This window comes from Choloepus didactylus, chromosome 10, assembly GCF_015220235.1.
Source record: "Choloepus didactylus isolate mChoDid1 chromosome 10, mChoDid1.pri, whole genome shotgun sequence".
Classification (NCBI taxonomy): domain Eukaryota; kingdom Metazoa; phylum Chordata; class Mammalia; order Pilosa; family Megalonychidae; genus Choloepus; species Choloepus didactylus.
Window position 1 is genome coordinate 65239005 of NC_051316.1, and position 13709 is coordinate 65252713.

Sequence of the window (13709 nt, forward strand, 5' to 3'; positions counted from 1 at the left end):
AGAAGTTGGTCATTTAGCAGCACAAACATCCACGAAAGGTATGTGAGGATTTTTCTCGTGGTAAAGAAATCCGTTCTACTCGCAAAACAAACCTGGCTCCAAATCCCACGTGAAAGGAAATCTTGGAACCATTATATTCCATGTTCTTTTGACAATAACAAGCAGGGAGTCCCAGAGAAAATTTATTTTGCTGCAAAAGTCATCCCAAGATTCACTGTTTTCCCTACCGCCACAAAGTTCTCTGACAGTACTATGTTGGGGAGAAAAAGGAGTTAATTCCTAGATTAATCCAAACACTGGGTCCAAATTATGGACACAAGCTAAAAACAAATTCCCATTTCCTCTCCTCATTCCTTTTGATATACATTCTAATCTAGAATCCAAAATTCAGAAAATACCTCTGTACAGAGTCACTATCTATTCATGTTTATAAGGAATATCCTCTCAATAGCTTTGCCAGTTGATAAGATGCTCAATGTAACTTTCTTGAGTGAGTGTGTGTAAATACATACAAGGTAGGGAGAAAGAAGTACTAGAATTTGTGTTTTCCATTGAAGTGTGTGACACCAGCTTACTATCTGTAACGGACTGTTCCTTTGGAATCAGCTCCCTGTGTCACAATGACCTGGCAAACTTGAATGCCTTCACTATCACTACAGTCCTTGCAATCCTGCCTTGGCTGTGACCCATTCACTTTTGCCCCAACTTCTCAAAGATGCCTTACTCAGCATCTAATTAGTTAGGGAGGATTTGCCACAGCTCTTAACCCTGACACAGGAGTGGGAGGACATGCTGCTGTGGTAGCCCAAATATGTCCTGTCACTACATTAATCAGATTTCCATAAAACTATGCATGAATAATTACATTCATCAGTGAATGCTAAGATATATTTAAAAATATAATTCTAAAAATGCCTACATTGCACAAGAAATACCATGTTTTCTTCCCATTTAATTCATTTTGCCATTTTATTTTTGGTTGTACAGAATTTGTGTATTCAAATACAACCATTTTATGTTGCAAAAAAAAAACAAACCTACAGTTAAAGATAAGATATCTGCAGTTTTAGGGATTTATTTTTCAACTGTGGTTACTTAATTCACCTTAAGCAAAAGGTTTTACAAATCATATAAACACACTGTACGTATTTTCAGATGAGAGATATTAGAAAATTTAATAATTTCAAAATTATTTACCTAATATGTTCAAATTCATTTAAGGTATCCTGTTGAAAATAAACATGAATTTTTGGTTTAAGTTTTTAACATAAGCCATCTATGCATCTGAGATTCGTGCATGCTTTATTTGCATTAAAATGTACATGGAATACCATATACATGACTTACTACTTACCCTTTTCATTACAAATTACATATCATCTGTTAAGTGAAGTCTGCGCATTTATAAATGCATTCATACAGTGTAGGCCAACAGATAGGCCACCTGTCTCCAGGCTATAATTTGTACTTTAACAATTATCCAAATATTCCTATTTTATCAGTGTGGACAATAAGAATTATAATAAGAATTATATTTGAATATATGTCTATAGTCAAAACTTCAAAATAAAACATACTATCTCTCAAGCTGGAGAGGATCTAAATTGGAAGCAGCAGCCTAGTAATTCAACAGGCTAAAATTACAAGCCTATTGTAAATATTTATTTTAGCATCAAGACCATAAGTTTGGTCAATTTAATCCTTTTTTAATAAGACATGATTACCAAAACACACCAACTGTAAGGGGGAAAGTAAAGAGGGAGGAGAGAAAAGTACAGAAAGAGATATAGGAATGGATGATGACTGGCCTGGGGATGAAAGTCATTTTCAAAGACCATTAACTATCAACTGCTTTACTAAGAGCTCTGATTAAATAAGAATATACATCCTAAGTTAAAAGAAAGTCTACTTGAGTAGAAGAGGGTTTAGAATAAAAATGTGTTGTAAGATCCATTAAGAAGAACCAAACCACGATATACAATTATGCATCCGATTTATAAGAAAAAATTGTGTATGTGCCTTTTAAATTGCTAGTGAATAAATATTCAAATAAATTTGGGGGGGTAGGAAGTCAGACAAAACCTTCATTTTCATTTTATAATAAAGATCCAACAAACTCAGACTGTGTCTACCTATATGAATAGGAAGAACTAAAAGACTACTTCAAGTAAAACTCAGATCAAACATGCTTTTAAATGAATTCCAGCAATGTTATTATGTATTTCTTATAAAATCTAGCACATTTCAGAGAAATGATAAATATATTATATTTGTAAGAAAGTTTTCTTTACTCTGCCATATCTCTAGTGAGCAGACACTCTGGTATTAATGTAAATCGTTGATTTAATTTTTAGCTTTCTTGATTTGCCCCTTACCAAGAAATTATTTCTCTAGTGATAACTAACACATCATGCTAATGAGAGAATCTAATGCACAATAGAAAAATGTCACTACTAATAATATTTTCATGAAGTTAAATAAAGCAACTGTAAGAGAATGTCAGACAGTTGTTCTTTAATAAGACACAGTTTCACAATGGAATTATGTTGTTAATTTTGTTACATCATTGGGTGAATCCTAAATTACTACATAATGACGCACAGAGTCATTTTATAATTCTAACTTAGTATTTCACTTGTGACTGAAAAAAAGTCTTATTAAGGGATCTACATTTTATTTGAAACAGGTTAAATATACCTCAGCAATAATAAAAAGGTAAATGACCCCAGTATTGTGTGACAATGTGAGCTACAGGCATTGCTCTGTTATGGTTTCACTTCTGAAAGATTTTTAAATATATTAGAATATTCCATCCCTTGAAGTAGCTACAAGAATTTTATTTGTTATTTTCTCAAATGTCCAAAACATTTACAAAGAAAAAACACCTTTTAAGACCTGTCTGAAAAAAAATACACACCTTTCCAAAAGTAGGCCTTATATTCTGCTTTTAACAGTAAATCTTGAGGCTAAAATGAGGTTCTGGACTCAACCAGATTAGCAGAGAAGATGAGCAAAGAGTCATTCTCAACCTGTCACTGATCAAAGTGATGCAAAGAACTCCCTTTACAAAAGTCAAGAGTTGTATTCTTTAAGGTTATCAACTATTCTTCTGTGTATAGAAAGAAATCATCCCTTTTGAGAAAACAATATTTGAATGAGAGAAAAAAATGTATAGAGACAGGATAATGCAGTGAAATTTCCATGTCTAGAACTTCTGCCAGATAATTTAGGGGGACATACTTAATCTCACCAAAACTGAATTGGCTTGGACCCTGATGTCTTTTTATTAGTATTAGACAGAATGAAAGACTTACATGTAAATAGATTCAACTTTGCTCAGCTGACATGAAAGACAAAAAGGACTTTTAGATACCTACTACCTAGGTTACCTACAGAAGGCACAAGCCTAAATCAATAAATTACAGTATATCTGAGATAATTCCCACTCCAAGTTTTTATATAGTTAAATAATGGTGGTGAAATCTTTGTAAACTCAGTTATGTAACATTTTATATTGACCCTACTAGCCAGTCTTTTCTAATACTTAAAGAAATGATCAGCTAAGTATTACAGCTTTTATACTACTCAAGAAAACTTCCTAATAAAAAAAAAAATCTGTCCAACAAATGTTATTCACTTCATGAGCTACATAAATTTTTACTTAGAAATTAAAATAAGCTTAATCTTGAAAAACCTCTTTTTTCCTGTGTTAGAAATTAGATATATAGAATTTTGTGGGCATGATTAAATTGGACAAACTTTTACCTGTAGTAAGACAAAAGCCAGTAATGTGTTTATTAAAATTAACATTCCTTGAAACTCCTGCCTTCAAGAGATGTGATTTCAAGAAATGTCACACACACATGCGCGTGCACACACACAGAGCTATGCTGAATCAGCATGGCTGTTAAATTATAGGTGAGGATACTAAACATATTAAACATGTACAGCATATATATTTTTCTATTTGCAAACAGTTCATACTTAGTTTACACAATATTTACATAAACTAAAATTTCACTGTGAAGCAGATTTTTAAAACATGCAAATACTCATACCCTTTTTTACATACATGCTTTCCAAAAATGCACAGGAAGTAAACATTTAGCTACCATAACAGAAAAAAGGGTGGAAAGAGAAGCCAATTACTTAAGAACCAAAAAATAAAGAAAACATAAAATACAGTTAAATCACAACATTTTAAAATTGTGTTTTCCTCTCTTTATTGTACTATTGGTTTATAAATAGTGTAATTAATAGCATGTAGCATCCATTATGCATATATCACTGCCCTGTATTTCTATTCTCTTAACAGACATGGACGTGCACTAGTACAAATATAAGAACACACAAAATAAGCCCTTGTACACTCACAGAATCAAACAGCTGGATCACAGACATCTTAATAGCATAACTGTGCAAATTACTTAGTCTGAGCACTTTCAAATTATTTTCCTAATTTTGATCCATCATTTATATAAATTTATTTTTATTTTTTAGCTAAAATGTTTTCCAAGACTTAAAGCCTCCTTTGATTCAAACCTACTTGGAAATGGGCTAGTGCCAAAGAAGCAATCTAACACCATCTATGTGGTTCAATAGCCATTTATCAATTGATCATTATCTCTATCTAGTTTTATTAACTCTTTTCTAGCTAGAGGCTAGAGGGAAACTTAAACCCTTCTTCCATTCCAACACACACACACACACACACACACACACACACACACGCACGCACACACAAAACCTCCACTAACTCAAGGAAAATCCTGAGGGTGACGTCTGATTTTTAAAGTACAGGACAAGTTATTTGGCTCTAAGCTCAGTGAAAACACATTCTATGTTCCAACCACAAGAAAGAGCCACCCAAGCAGGGACAAGCAGAAACACACTTCTCCAAGCACTCTGCAATGACAATAAGCATCTCTGTGAGGAAATGCACTTTAACTTGCAAGAATGGGAAATTGCACATAAAGATTTGCTTATTGGGTTTATGTTGATTTCATTTAAATCCCAGCTTACCGTATCAGCAGTAATCAGGGTCCCTCTACAGGATATATCAAAATACACCTTATTCAAATCCATTTATCCTATCTAGAACTGTATGGTAAAACTATTGGCTAGCTAAATGTTCTAAAACCCCAGCTGTATGCATTATCTTTTATAGACGTATTTCTAAATTTGGGAGTCATTATAGCTTGGCAAGTTGTCTTCTTTCCTTCATTATAAAAAAAAAATTTAATCTAATTAACTAGATTAAGTATTTTATTTTCATGAACTCTTACAAAGAAAACAGGTTTTAAAAAGAAGCAGTTGCAATATTTTTTAAAATTTGTGAAGCAATATCAATTTCCTAACAACTGCTAACTGCTCGAAAACCAAATACATCTGCCACTGATACTTGCTTTCATGTTGTGTGGATGATAATATCAAACTAACTCTCGCTTTGTGTGGATTTAGTGTAGGTTTCTGGAAAGCAAGACGTGTTTAGAGGGAGGCACCTGGGAACTTCCCTCCCTTGCTTGAGCACAGTCCAAGATGAAAGTTTCTGGGATGTTTCCCCTTCGCTTCCTCTCGTCCTTGCTGCCCTTAGAGCTGCGGAGCCAAGCAATTGTGCAAGGGGAGCCCGGTGCGCAGGGCGCGTTATCATCGAGCGCATGGTACGAGCCGCCGGCACTTGGTGATTAATTATCAGTACTGCGGGCCTCGCACTAACACGTCGGCTTCCGGACAGAGCCAGCACGCCGAGCCGCCTCCAGCGCGGCCCGGATCGAGGAACAGCTCTGGGGAGAAGCCAAGCCTGCGCCCGAGTGTAAGTGCGCGCGGGCAGGCGAACCGGCAAGTGTGCGTGAGTCGGCGCCCGCGAGGGGAGCGCAGGGGCGAGCGCGGAGGCGCGGTGCGGCAGCCGGCGTGGAGAAGCGAAGGACCCGGGCACAGCTCGCCACTCAGGCCGTCTCCTCCAGCGACCCTCGGCAGCGATTCCTGCACGGCCTCCTTTCCTCAGGTCTGAATCAAGCTGCTTTCAGCCACATGAAGTCAGTTACGCTGTTCTGAGGGGCCCCCAGATTTTATGACTGGTTGTTTGGGAAACGTACTCCGCGATAGCAGACACTTTGAAGAAGTGATTCATAGAGATAGAAAGATGCATTTGTTGGGTGGTGGTTTTTGTTTAGGCTTTTTTTTTTTTTTTTTAGTTTTTAGTTTTTAGTTTTTAACAGAAGACAAAGATATAAATTGTCTTCCCATGACCCAGGCTGTACCGTGAAACTTTGCAACAAATGCCTTTGCTGTCTCTTACTTCAATATCCTTTCCCCTTTTTCTTTTAAGGAGCCCTAGGGAAACCATGAAGTAACCCTGCACATTCCAGTGACACAGTTATGAAAAAACAGAGCCTAACTATGAAGTGATAAGATTTTTAAATATTAAGAAAGGAAAATACCAAAAACAAAAGTGCACATAACAATTCATGGTTTCTTTAAAAAAAAAAAAAGAAAGAAAGAAAGTAACTTACCTGTTGGGACATTCTGAATAAGAGGTTAGTATCAGCGTTTTGCCATGTCCCCATGAACCCTGGTTCAGCCGTTGTCGTTCTGGTTCCGAACTGCATGGAGTTGTCAGTACAGGCGTCTCTTAAAGTCAAGTCTCTTGCCCTCTTTGGCTCTCTGTCTCTCTGTGTCTCTCTTTCTCTCACATCCACTTCTGCCTCTTCTGACTGAAAAGTGAAGGTGGATTTTTTGAGCCTCTTGGCAGCCAGTAGCAGGAGTGTAGTGTAGTTAAGAAGCTGGCCGAACAGTGCATTTCATTTGGAAGGGGGAGATTTGGGGGAGGGGAGGGGGGTCAGAGCTTCTTTCGCACCTTCTGCAGAGATATCCCTATCATTTATGCATAGATTGTGACTCCCCAAGCTTGCCTTTGCTCAGTTTAACAGCTGCCTGTCAGGTGTGCAGGCAGCACTGGAGACCCAACCATCAGCTTCAAACTCTCAGCCACCGCATGTCATTGGATAGTAGAGCTAAGAGTCAACTGCACTGTTCTACTGTCAGGCACCAAATGACACCCTGCGCTCACCCCTCTTCAGATACACAAATAGATACACACATATGCACACGCCAAGTAGCACCATGATCATAGTGCACAAGGGGAAGAGAAGCTGGGGCCCTTCCCCAAGAATTTTTCCCAACAATGATTTCTAATTTAACATGCACTATCTGATACCAGTCTTTCCTTTAACATTTGCAAACTGTTCTGTTTAATTTTTTTTTCTAATTACACTTAAATTCAGCTGTAAGGGAATGTAAAGTTGGCTCAGTTGTCTATAAACGTTAGCTCCTAAAAGCATATAGTTTGTGCTAGGCTATTTATAATCACATATAAACGCCTAGAGAAGATAATATACACAGATATTGACCTTACATTTTCAAAAGCAAATAAACTTTGCAGTTTTTTTAATATAGAAGATGCACAATAAACATTTGCAAAATAAAAACATACTAGTTAATATCTAATACCTCAGGCTATTAATTACTAAACTGGATGTTCAGTAATGAAATAAATTATATGGCAAAAGAAAAAAATGTACCTTTTCTTAAACCTCAAAAGTGGAAAAAATCCTTTGTTAAAGTTCCTGGATAAAGCACCTACAATATTCTTTCAAATCATAAAAAAAAAAAGATGAAAAAAAGCCTATCCCATTTCAGGCAAAATGAATGAATATAAAAACTCCATTTTTCATTCAAGATCTCTATGGAAAATTCTATAATGTTTTCCTGCCTGATGAAATATAACCTCAATAGCATGTCGTATTTTTAATTAAACTAGTTTTATAACAAAACATCTATTTATTAGATATTATTTATCTACCTTATTTACGGAAAAGCAGAACTGAACAAAATGCACTGTACATAAAAAGTAACTTCAAAATGGAAAGCTAAATTCATGCCATATCATGCAAGTAGTCAGCAGGAAAAAGCCATCTTTCCTAAACTTAAAATGTAAGGAACATTAATCTTCAACCACCTACAAATATCGAGGACAAATGTACCACTCTCCTTGCTCCTTCTTAACTCAAGAATAACAATAAAGCTTACTCTCTGAAACAACAAAAGAAACAGAAAAGAGCTTCAGTGGCAGCTCTGTGTCATTAGTGGACAATGAGAAAAGATGAGAAAACGTACACTATGTTGACACAAATGTGCCTTCCCCTCTAGAACCGACATCTCCTGAAAGCTTTTCTGTTAAACTTCCCTCCAGTTCACCACCATTAAGCACAAAAAAAGTCTCAAAAGCAGCAAATTCAATATCTGAAAGGAAACAAACAAGAATCAAAAGAATTGTTGCCTTAAAATATATTAAGTCCACCTGTGGTCAATAAAAATATTCTTCAGGGGGGAGAGTGGGAAAAGCCCCTATGAGTCAATTGTCAACAGTGACTGTACCTTTACAGCTAGCTATTACCCACTTAAGCTCCCTCTAAAATTTGCTAGCCTCTTGATTTCTGAAGTGGCACTCAGTGCCTCAGTCAAGCTGCCTGCTCAGCTCCTGACCTTCCCACTAATGGCTGTTATTTGTGGGAGGCTTAAGGACACTGTCAATAGCAAGCTTCCTCCTCGCTCCTCTCAGACTGTTGTATCGCTTTGCGTGCGTGTTCTGCCTCTAACTCTCCCTGTCTCTTTCCCTCCTTCCTCCCTCGCTCCTTCACTCCCTCTTCCACTCCTTCCAGTCCCCATGTCTTCTTTCTTTCAGTCCTGAAGTCGGTCTTCTTCTTCCAGGTATTCTCACCCACCCCACCCCCACCCCCACCCACTAACAATACAAAAATCAACTGGCATGCAGCAGCAAGCACCTGCAGTAATGGACTCTTTTATTAAAACTGTTATTCTGCAAGACTTGAAATTCCCCGTGGACCGGGCCATGTCAAAGCCGATATAATTAACTAGAGGCTCAGCAACGGATCAATTACCAGACAAGCAAGTGATAGTGAAATCAATGAAAGATCATCAGCCACATTATCAGTGTTGCAACTCATTAGGGTAAAACTGAGAAATGTGCTCAAAGCGAGCCCAAGCAAGGGTGGCATTACAAAACAAGGGCTAATTTGGAGACCCTGCTGTGAACAATCTGTAACAGAATTAGCCTTTTTTCCCCCTAAACTGCACAGCTCCGTAACTAAATGTGACAGACTGAGAGAAGCAGTTTATTAAGACACCAACCCCAAGTTTATTTAGTTCATAAACTCTCTCCTAGAAAATCAATACAGTCTGTACAGGGTTATTAGGCTGACTAGCTAATACATCCAAATCTGGTCTGCCTAGCAAGCAGCCTTCTGATAAAATGCTACCCAGTGTAGGCAAACTGAGCTCTTTCAGGCATCGGGGTTTGAGGTTGCTTTGGCTAAAATAAATCTGCAATGTAGCAATTACTTGAATATGACTACCATGGCACAAGCCACAAAAACACCAGGATATCTTTCTAAGGTTTCAAAAACATTTTTTTCACAACAAATCCATCATATGATACTGTGCCTGCTAAATGGATTTGACCATTCAAAACAGTATCTTAACTAATATGTAAGACTAGTTCACATAGAGGACAAATTTTGTATAATAAGAGACAACAATTAATCTTACTTAACGGTAAATGAGTAATTAAAATAAGATGAAAACCTCAAGCATATCACCATGCTATGCTTTGCAGATTTTAAGTTTCCAACATTCATTTTTAAGTAAAATTTTGAAACTACAAATTTGACCCCTCTAGAAATCCCCAAAATGCATGCTTTGAACATGCCACTCCCTTTCACATATATAACACAGTGTGTAGAGTCCTTGATCTACAGATACTTTTCTAACAAGCAGGATACCTGTGTCATTTTAAGGACACAGGTACAAAAGCTACACCTACAAGATACAAAGATGTTTTTGAGTTTTTTGCATTGGTTATATAGTCTAAAGATTAAGGAATAATTATGGAATCATTTATAACAAAATTACTTATAACTGAGGGGATGAGGGGTGGGCATCAGTCCCACAGTAATTGCTTTTTGGCTGCCCCGATTCCATGTATTTCAGGTTAAAGAATCACAAATGCAAAGGCCGGATGTTGGCTTTCCCACATTTACTGATAGGAAGAGAGGGACCATGGATATAAGAGGTACACCAACTTGGTCTATCTGGCACTCCCCTTATCAGAGATATTAGTAACATGGAACATGGATACCTCCACCTCACCACAACATACAGCAGAAACACACTTACATAAAAGCAAGACATTCGTGCATTTTACCAAGTTAAGCAGCTTGGAGAATTGAAGGGAAAAAGGCAACAGCTTTTAGAAGTAAGTGTTCTCTGGTATTTATGTTGTTGTAACATTTAAAATGTTCCATTTATCAAGGAAATGATTACAAACTACTAACATGCCTTCAGTATACTGGCTCTAAGATACTAAATCCTAAACTTTAAAAAAGACACTGAATCCTAAACCTCCAAAAAATCTTTATTTCAATAGGACTTCAATAAATTCCAGGTTATATGTTGCTAAAATATTTTTTCACATAACTTTTGAGCTGCCACCTTAGTAGTAAGAATGTTTTTGAGAAATCTGTAAAAAATTTCTAAATCTATACTAAACCTATACTATAAGTTAGCAATGTTTTGGATAATAATTAAAAGCTGTAATTACAAAGAAATTTTATTTTTAAAACCTTTTTCATATAACTACATACTGTGCATGTACCCTCAATGAGATCCAATTAGTGGCAAAGAATTTGCATTTCAGTTAGCGTAGGATAACAAGACTATAGGGAGGCACAAAGCAATTCCACCAGCAGAGTAAGAAAGTGTGTTCTTTCTTGTTAGCTCTGTAAGCAATAATTCCCACAAGTGTCTGTTTAAAATGTTATTGATCTTTTCGATATTTGGGTATTGCAGTGGGTTTGGAGGGGTTTTCCCTCCATTTTCTACAAAAATGACGTTGGTGCAGAAATCACTCCAATTAACACTTGAAGCAAGTGAGCAAAGGATTTTGCATTGCCTTTGTTTGTGGACTGCCTACTTTTTCTTTTCTTCTTAATGCTTCTCAATAATTTTTTTGAACGCACATTGCTTTCTTCAAATGAGTTCTGTAACTGAAGGTAGGAAAACACCTCACTGAAACAATACTATGTAACTATGTAAAGTGTAGTGATAAAGGATACATTCAGTGCAGAGAAAGTATGCAAGGATTTTCATTTTTTCTAGCTATGTTTCTAGCAATGTAAATCCTAAGCAAATATAAAATAAATGTATAGTTTACATACACACAGTTCAGCAAGCATCTCCAGGACATCTACTGGTATACTGAGCAATACTTGTAATTCCCTGGGTTCAGTTCTGCAGCTGTTAACAGATTCTGTAATCTGTAATGACAGTAAACTGGCCTTTGCTCTTCTTTTATTTACTATTCATTTTCAAGGCTTGGTTAAGTACAGAGCTGGGTTAAAGATCAGTGGTTTTTCATGTGACACACACTGGTATTCATCTAATGGCTTGTCAAGACAAAACTGTCCCTGTTCTTGCCAAAATAATAAAAACTATGCTCCACGTCGCATGACAATCAGCATTTCCTTATGATGAAACAACTCAAGCTTTTGTAACTGACTTATTTTATAGAAAAAAACTGTAATAACTGGTTATACATTCTTGTACGTGGAATCACATTGCCATTCACAAAGGAGATTTAAAAAATGTTTTGTCCACTAAACTCTAAAGCAATATGTAAACTAGTTTCTAATCAAATCAAACTTTACTATATGAAAATAATGCTAACACTACAAATTCCTACCACATTAATGTATATAACTTAATATTTACAAATTATGCAGAAGGAGAAGCTGTGCCCTGTCATAGAGGTGGGGGAAACAATTGAGGAAATGCCATTTTTCTTGAAAACAAAGTATAGGACTTGCTTTGCAACATCTGTTGGGCTGTGTGAAATGTTAACAGATGTCTTAAGTGAAAAAAAGGAGAAAGAATTAATAAAGGAAACCTCCTCTGAACAGATAATCCACCAAAATTTCCTTATTCCTGAGGAAAAAAGTTGACAACAACCTTTTTCCCCTGTGAAACCTGCCATCCCTACTTTTTTGTATAAAGTTTCATTTTCTATGTAAAGTTAAGGAGAAAGTCATTTTGACTCGCTGTAAAGAAAAGAATAGAGAAAAAGTAAAACTAACAGGAATTTCAACCAAGGTTTTCCCTTTATAAATAATTATATCATAATCAAAGCTGCCTGTTTTCCACTGACTCCCAAATGTAATGAAATGGGAGGACAGGGAAAAGTTCACCAAATCACACATACACACAAAAGATGAAAAATTATTCCACTGTACCTGTACCTCTGGCGGAGAGGTAGAATTGGGAGAAGAGAGATTAAAGAGTAGCTTGTAAAACAGAGTTCTGATATGAACACTCATCTCTATACAGTAAGGTGCTCCTCTTCACAATTAGGATTTCACCTATCACACCTAAATCCTTGTACTCTCCACTGGCTCCTAATTTCTTTCCATTACAATTCTTGGGATGAAACACCTCTCCTTCAACAGCCAAGTATTTCACAGCAGTAAAGTCTGATAATCATGAAGAAAACTTTTGGAGTACGCTAGTTGGATCTATTTAACAATTCTTCTTTGTTAAATTAAAGTAGCAGCCTTTAATTCAGACTTAAAAGATGATGCATTCATGCAAACTATTGACTCGAACCTACTGCATGGTTTGTGTGTGAATGAATTGAATTCTGCAGTTGTATTCCTCTACAAGTCTGTCTCTTTGGGGATAGCTATACTGTTGTTTATTCTCTTAAAAACTTGGGACATAGATTTATGATAACAGCTTCTGGATTAACTAATTCTAAATGCACCCAAGGATCTTTACAGATTCAAATGAGGAAAGGGGGAAAAATTGTCTTGTCTTTGTCTGCCATTCTCCATCGCTGTGTCCCTCCCCTCTATGAGAGTCTGTGTTAGAATTGCACATGGTACTTTGCGTTTTCAACTACACCTATTCCAGATGGTTCTAGCAGTCCATGCTGGGCATTTCAAGATGTAGAAACTTCAGCCAGAACAGCCTGGAGATTTCAAGGGACAAAATCGTGGTCCAAGTTGTAAACAAGACAGGCATGCATGCCTTGAGATTTCAGTTAGTCTGTTTTTGCCAAAGCATTGTAACAAAACATAATAGTCACACTAACTGTGTTACCACAAGAAAAATCTATCACCCTCTGAGAGAGAAAGTTTTTACAACGAAAACATCATAACGTGACCTCAGACCCTGAGAGGAAAGCAGACTTCTTAACACACGTTTGAATAGACATAGTTTTAAATCACTTTGAACAGTGGCAAAACATCCCCTCATAAGTAAATATTACCTAAAAGTTTCACCTACTTTATAGCAAAAGGGAGAAGCCACTCGGGTTGACATTGTCTCTGTACCAAGTGGAACCATCAGTGTGATGGACTATCTGCTGGCGGTCTAGTCAGAGGCTCAGTTTCACTGAAATACATCAAGGAAATAGCCAAATGCCATAATCCCTTGAAACACTATGAAAAAATAAAAAGTAAAAAGCATAGGGTGTGGCAGATAAGGTCATTTACCAAGTGTGGAGGGGGAAATGATGAACCCTTACAATCAAAACATTCACAGATGCAAAAGCATCCGAGGTCAGCATGAATCTCATG

At 36.7% G+C, this 13709-nt stretch overlaps 1 protein-coding gene across 3 annotated transcripts in view; it reads right to left on the reverse strand.

Moving 5' to 3' along the window:
* Positions 1 to 13709, reverse strand: part of BNC2 (basonuclin 2) — a 314550-nt gene that overhangs the window by 271577 nt on the left and 29264 nt on the right. For 2 of the 3 annotated variants that reach the window (XM_037797010.1, XM_037797009.1), the window contains exons 1-2: positions 8176 to 8349; positions 6513 to 6713 (exon numbers count right to left, since the gene is read on the reverse strand). In XM_037797010.1, coding sequence (XP_037652938.1) covers positions 6513 to 6713; positions 8176 to 8217 — 243 coding nt within the window. In that variant the 5' untranslated portion in view covers positions 8218 to 8349. Of the gene's footprint in view, positions 1 to 6512; positions 6714 to 8175; positions 8350 to 13709 lie in introns of those variants that run through there. The other variant, XM_037797011.1, reaches the window with a different exon arrangement.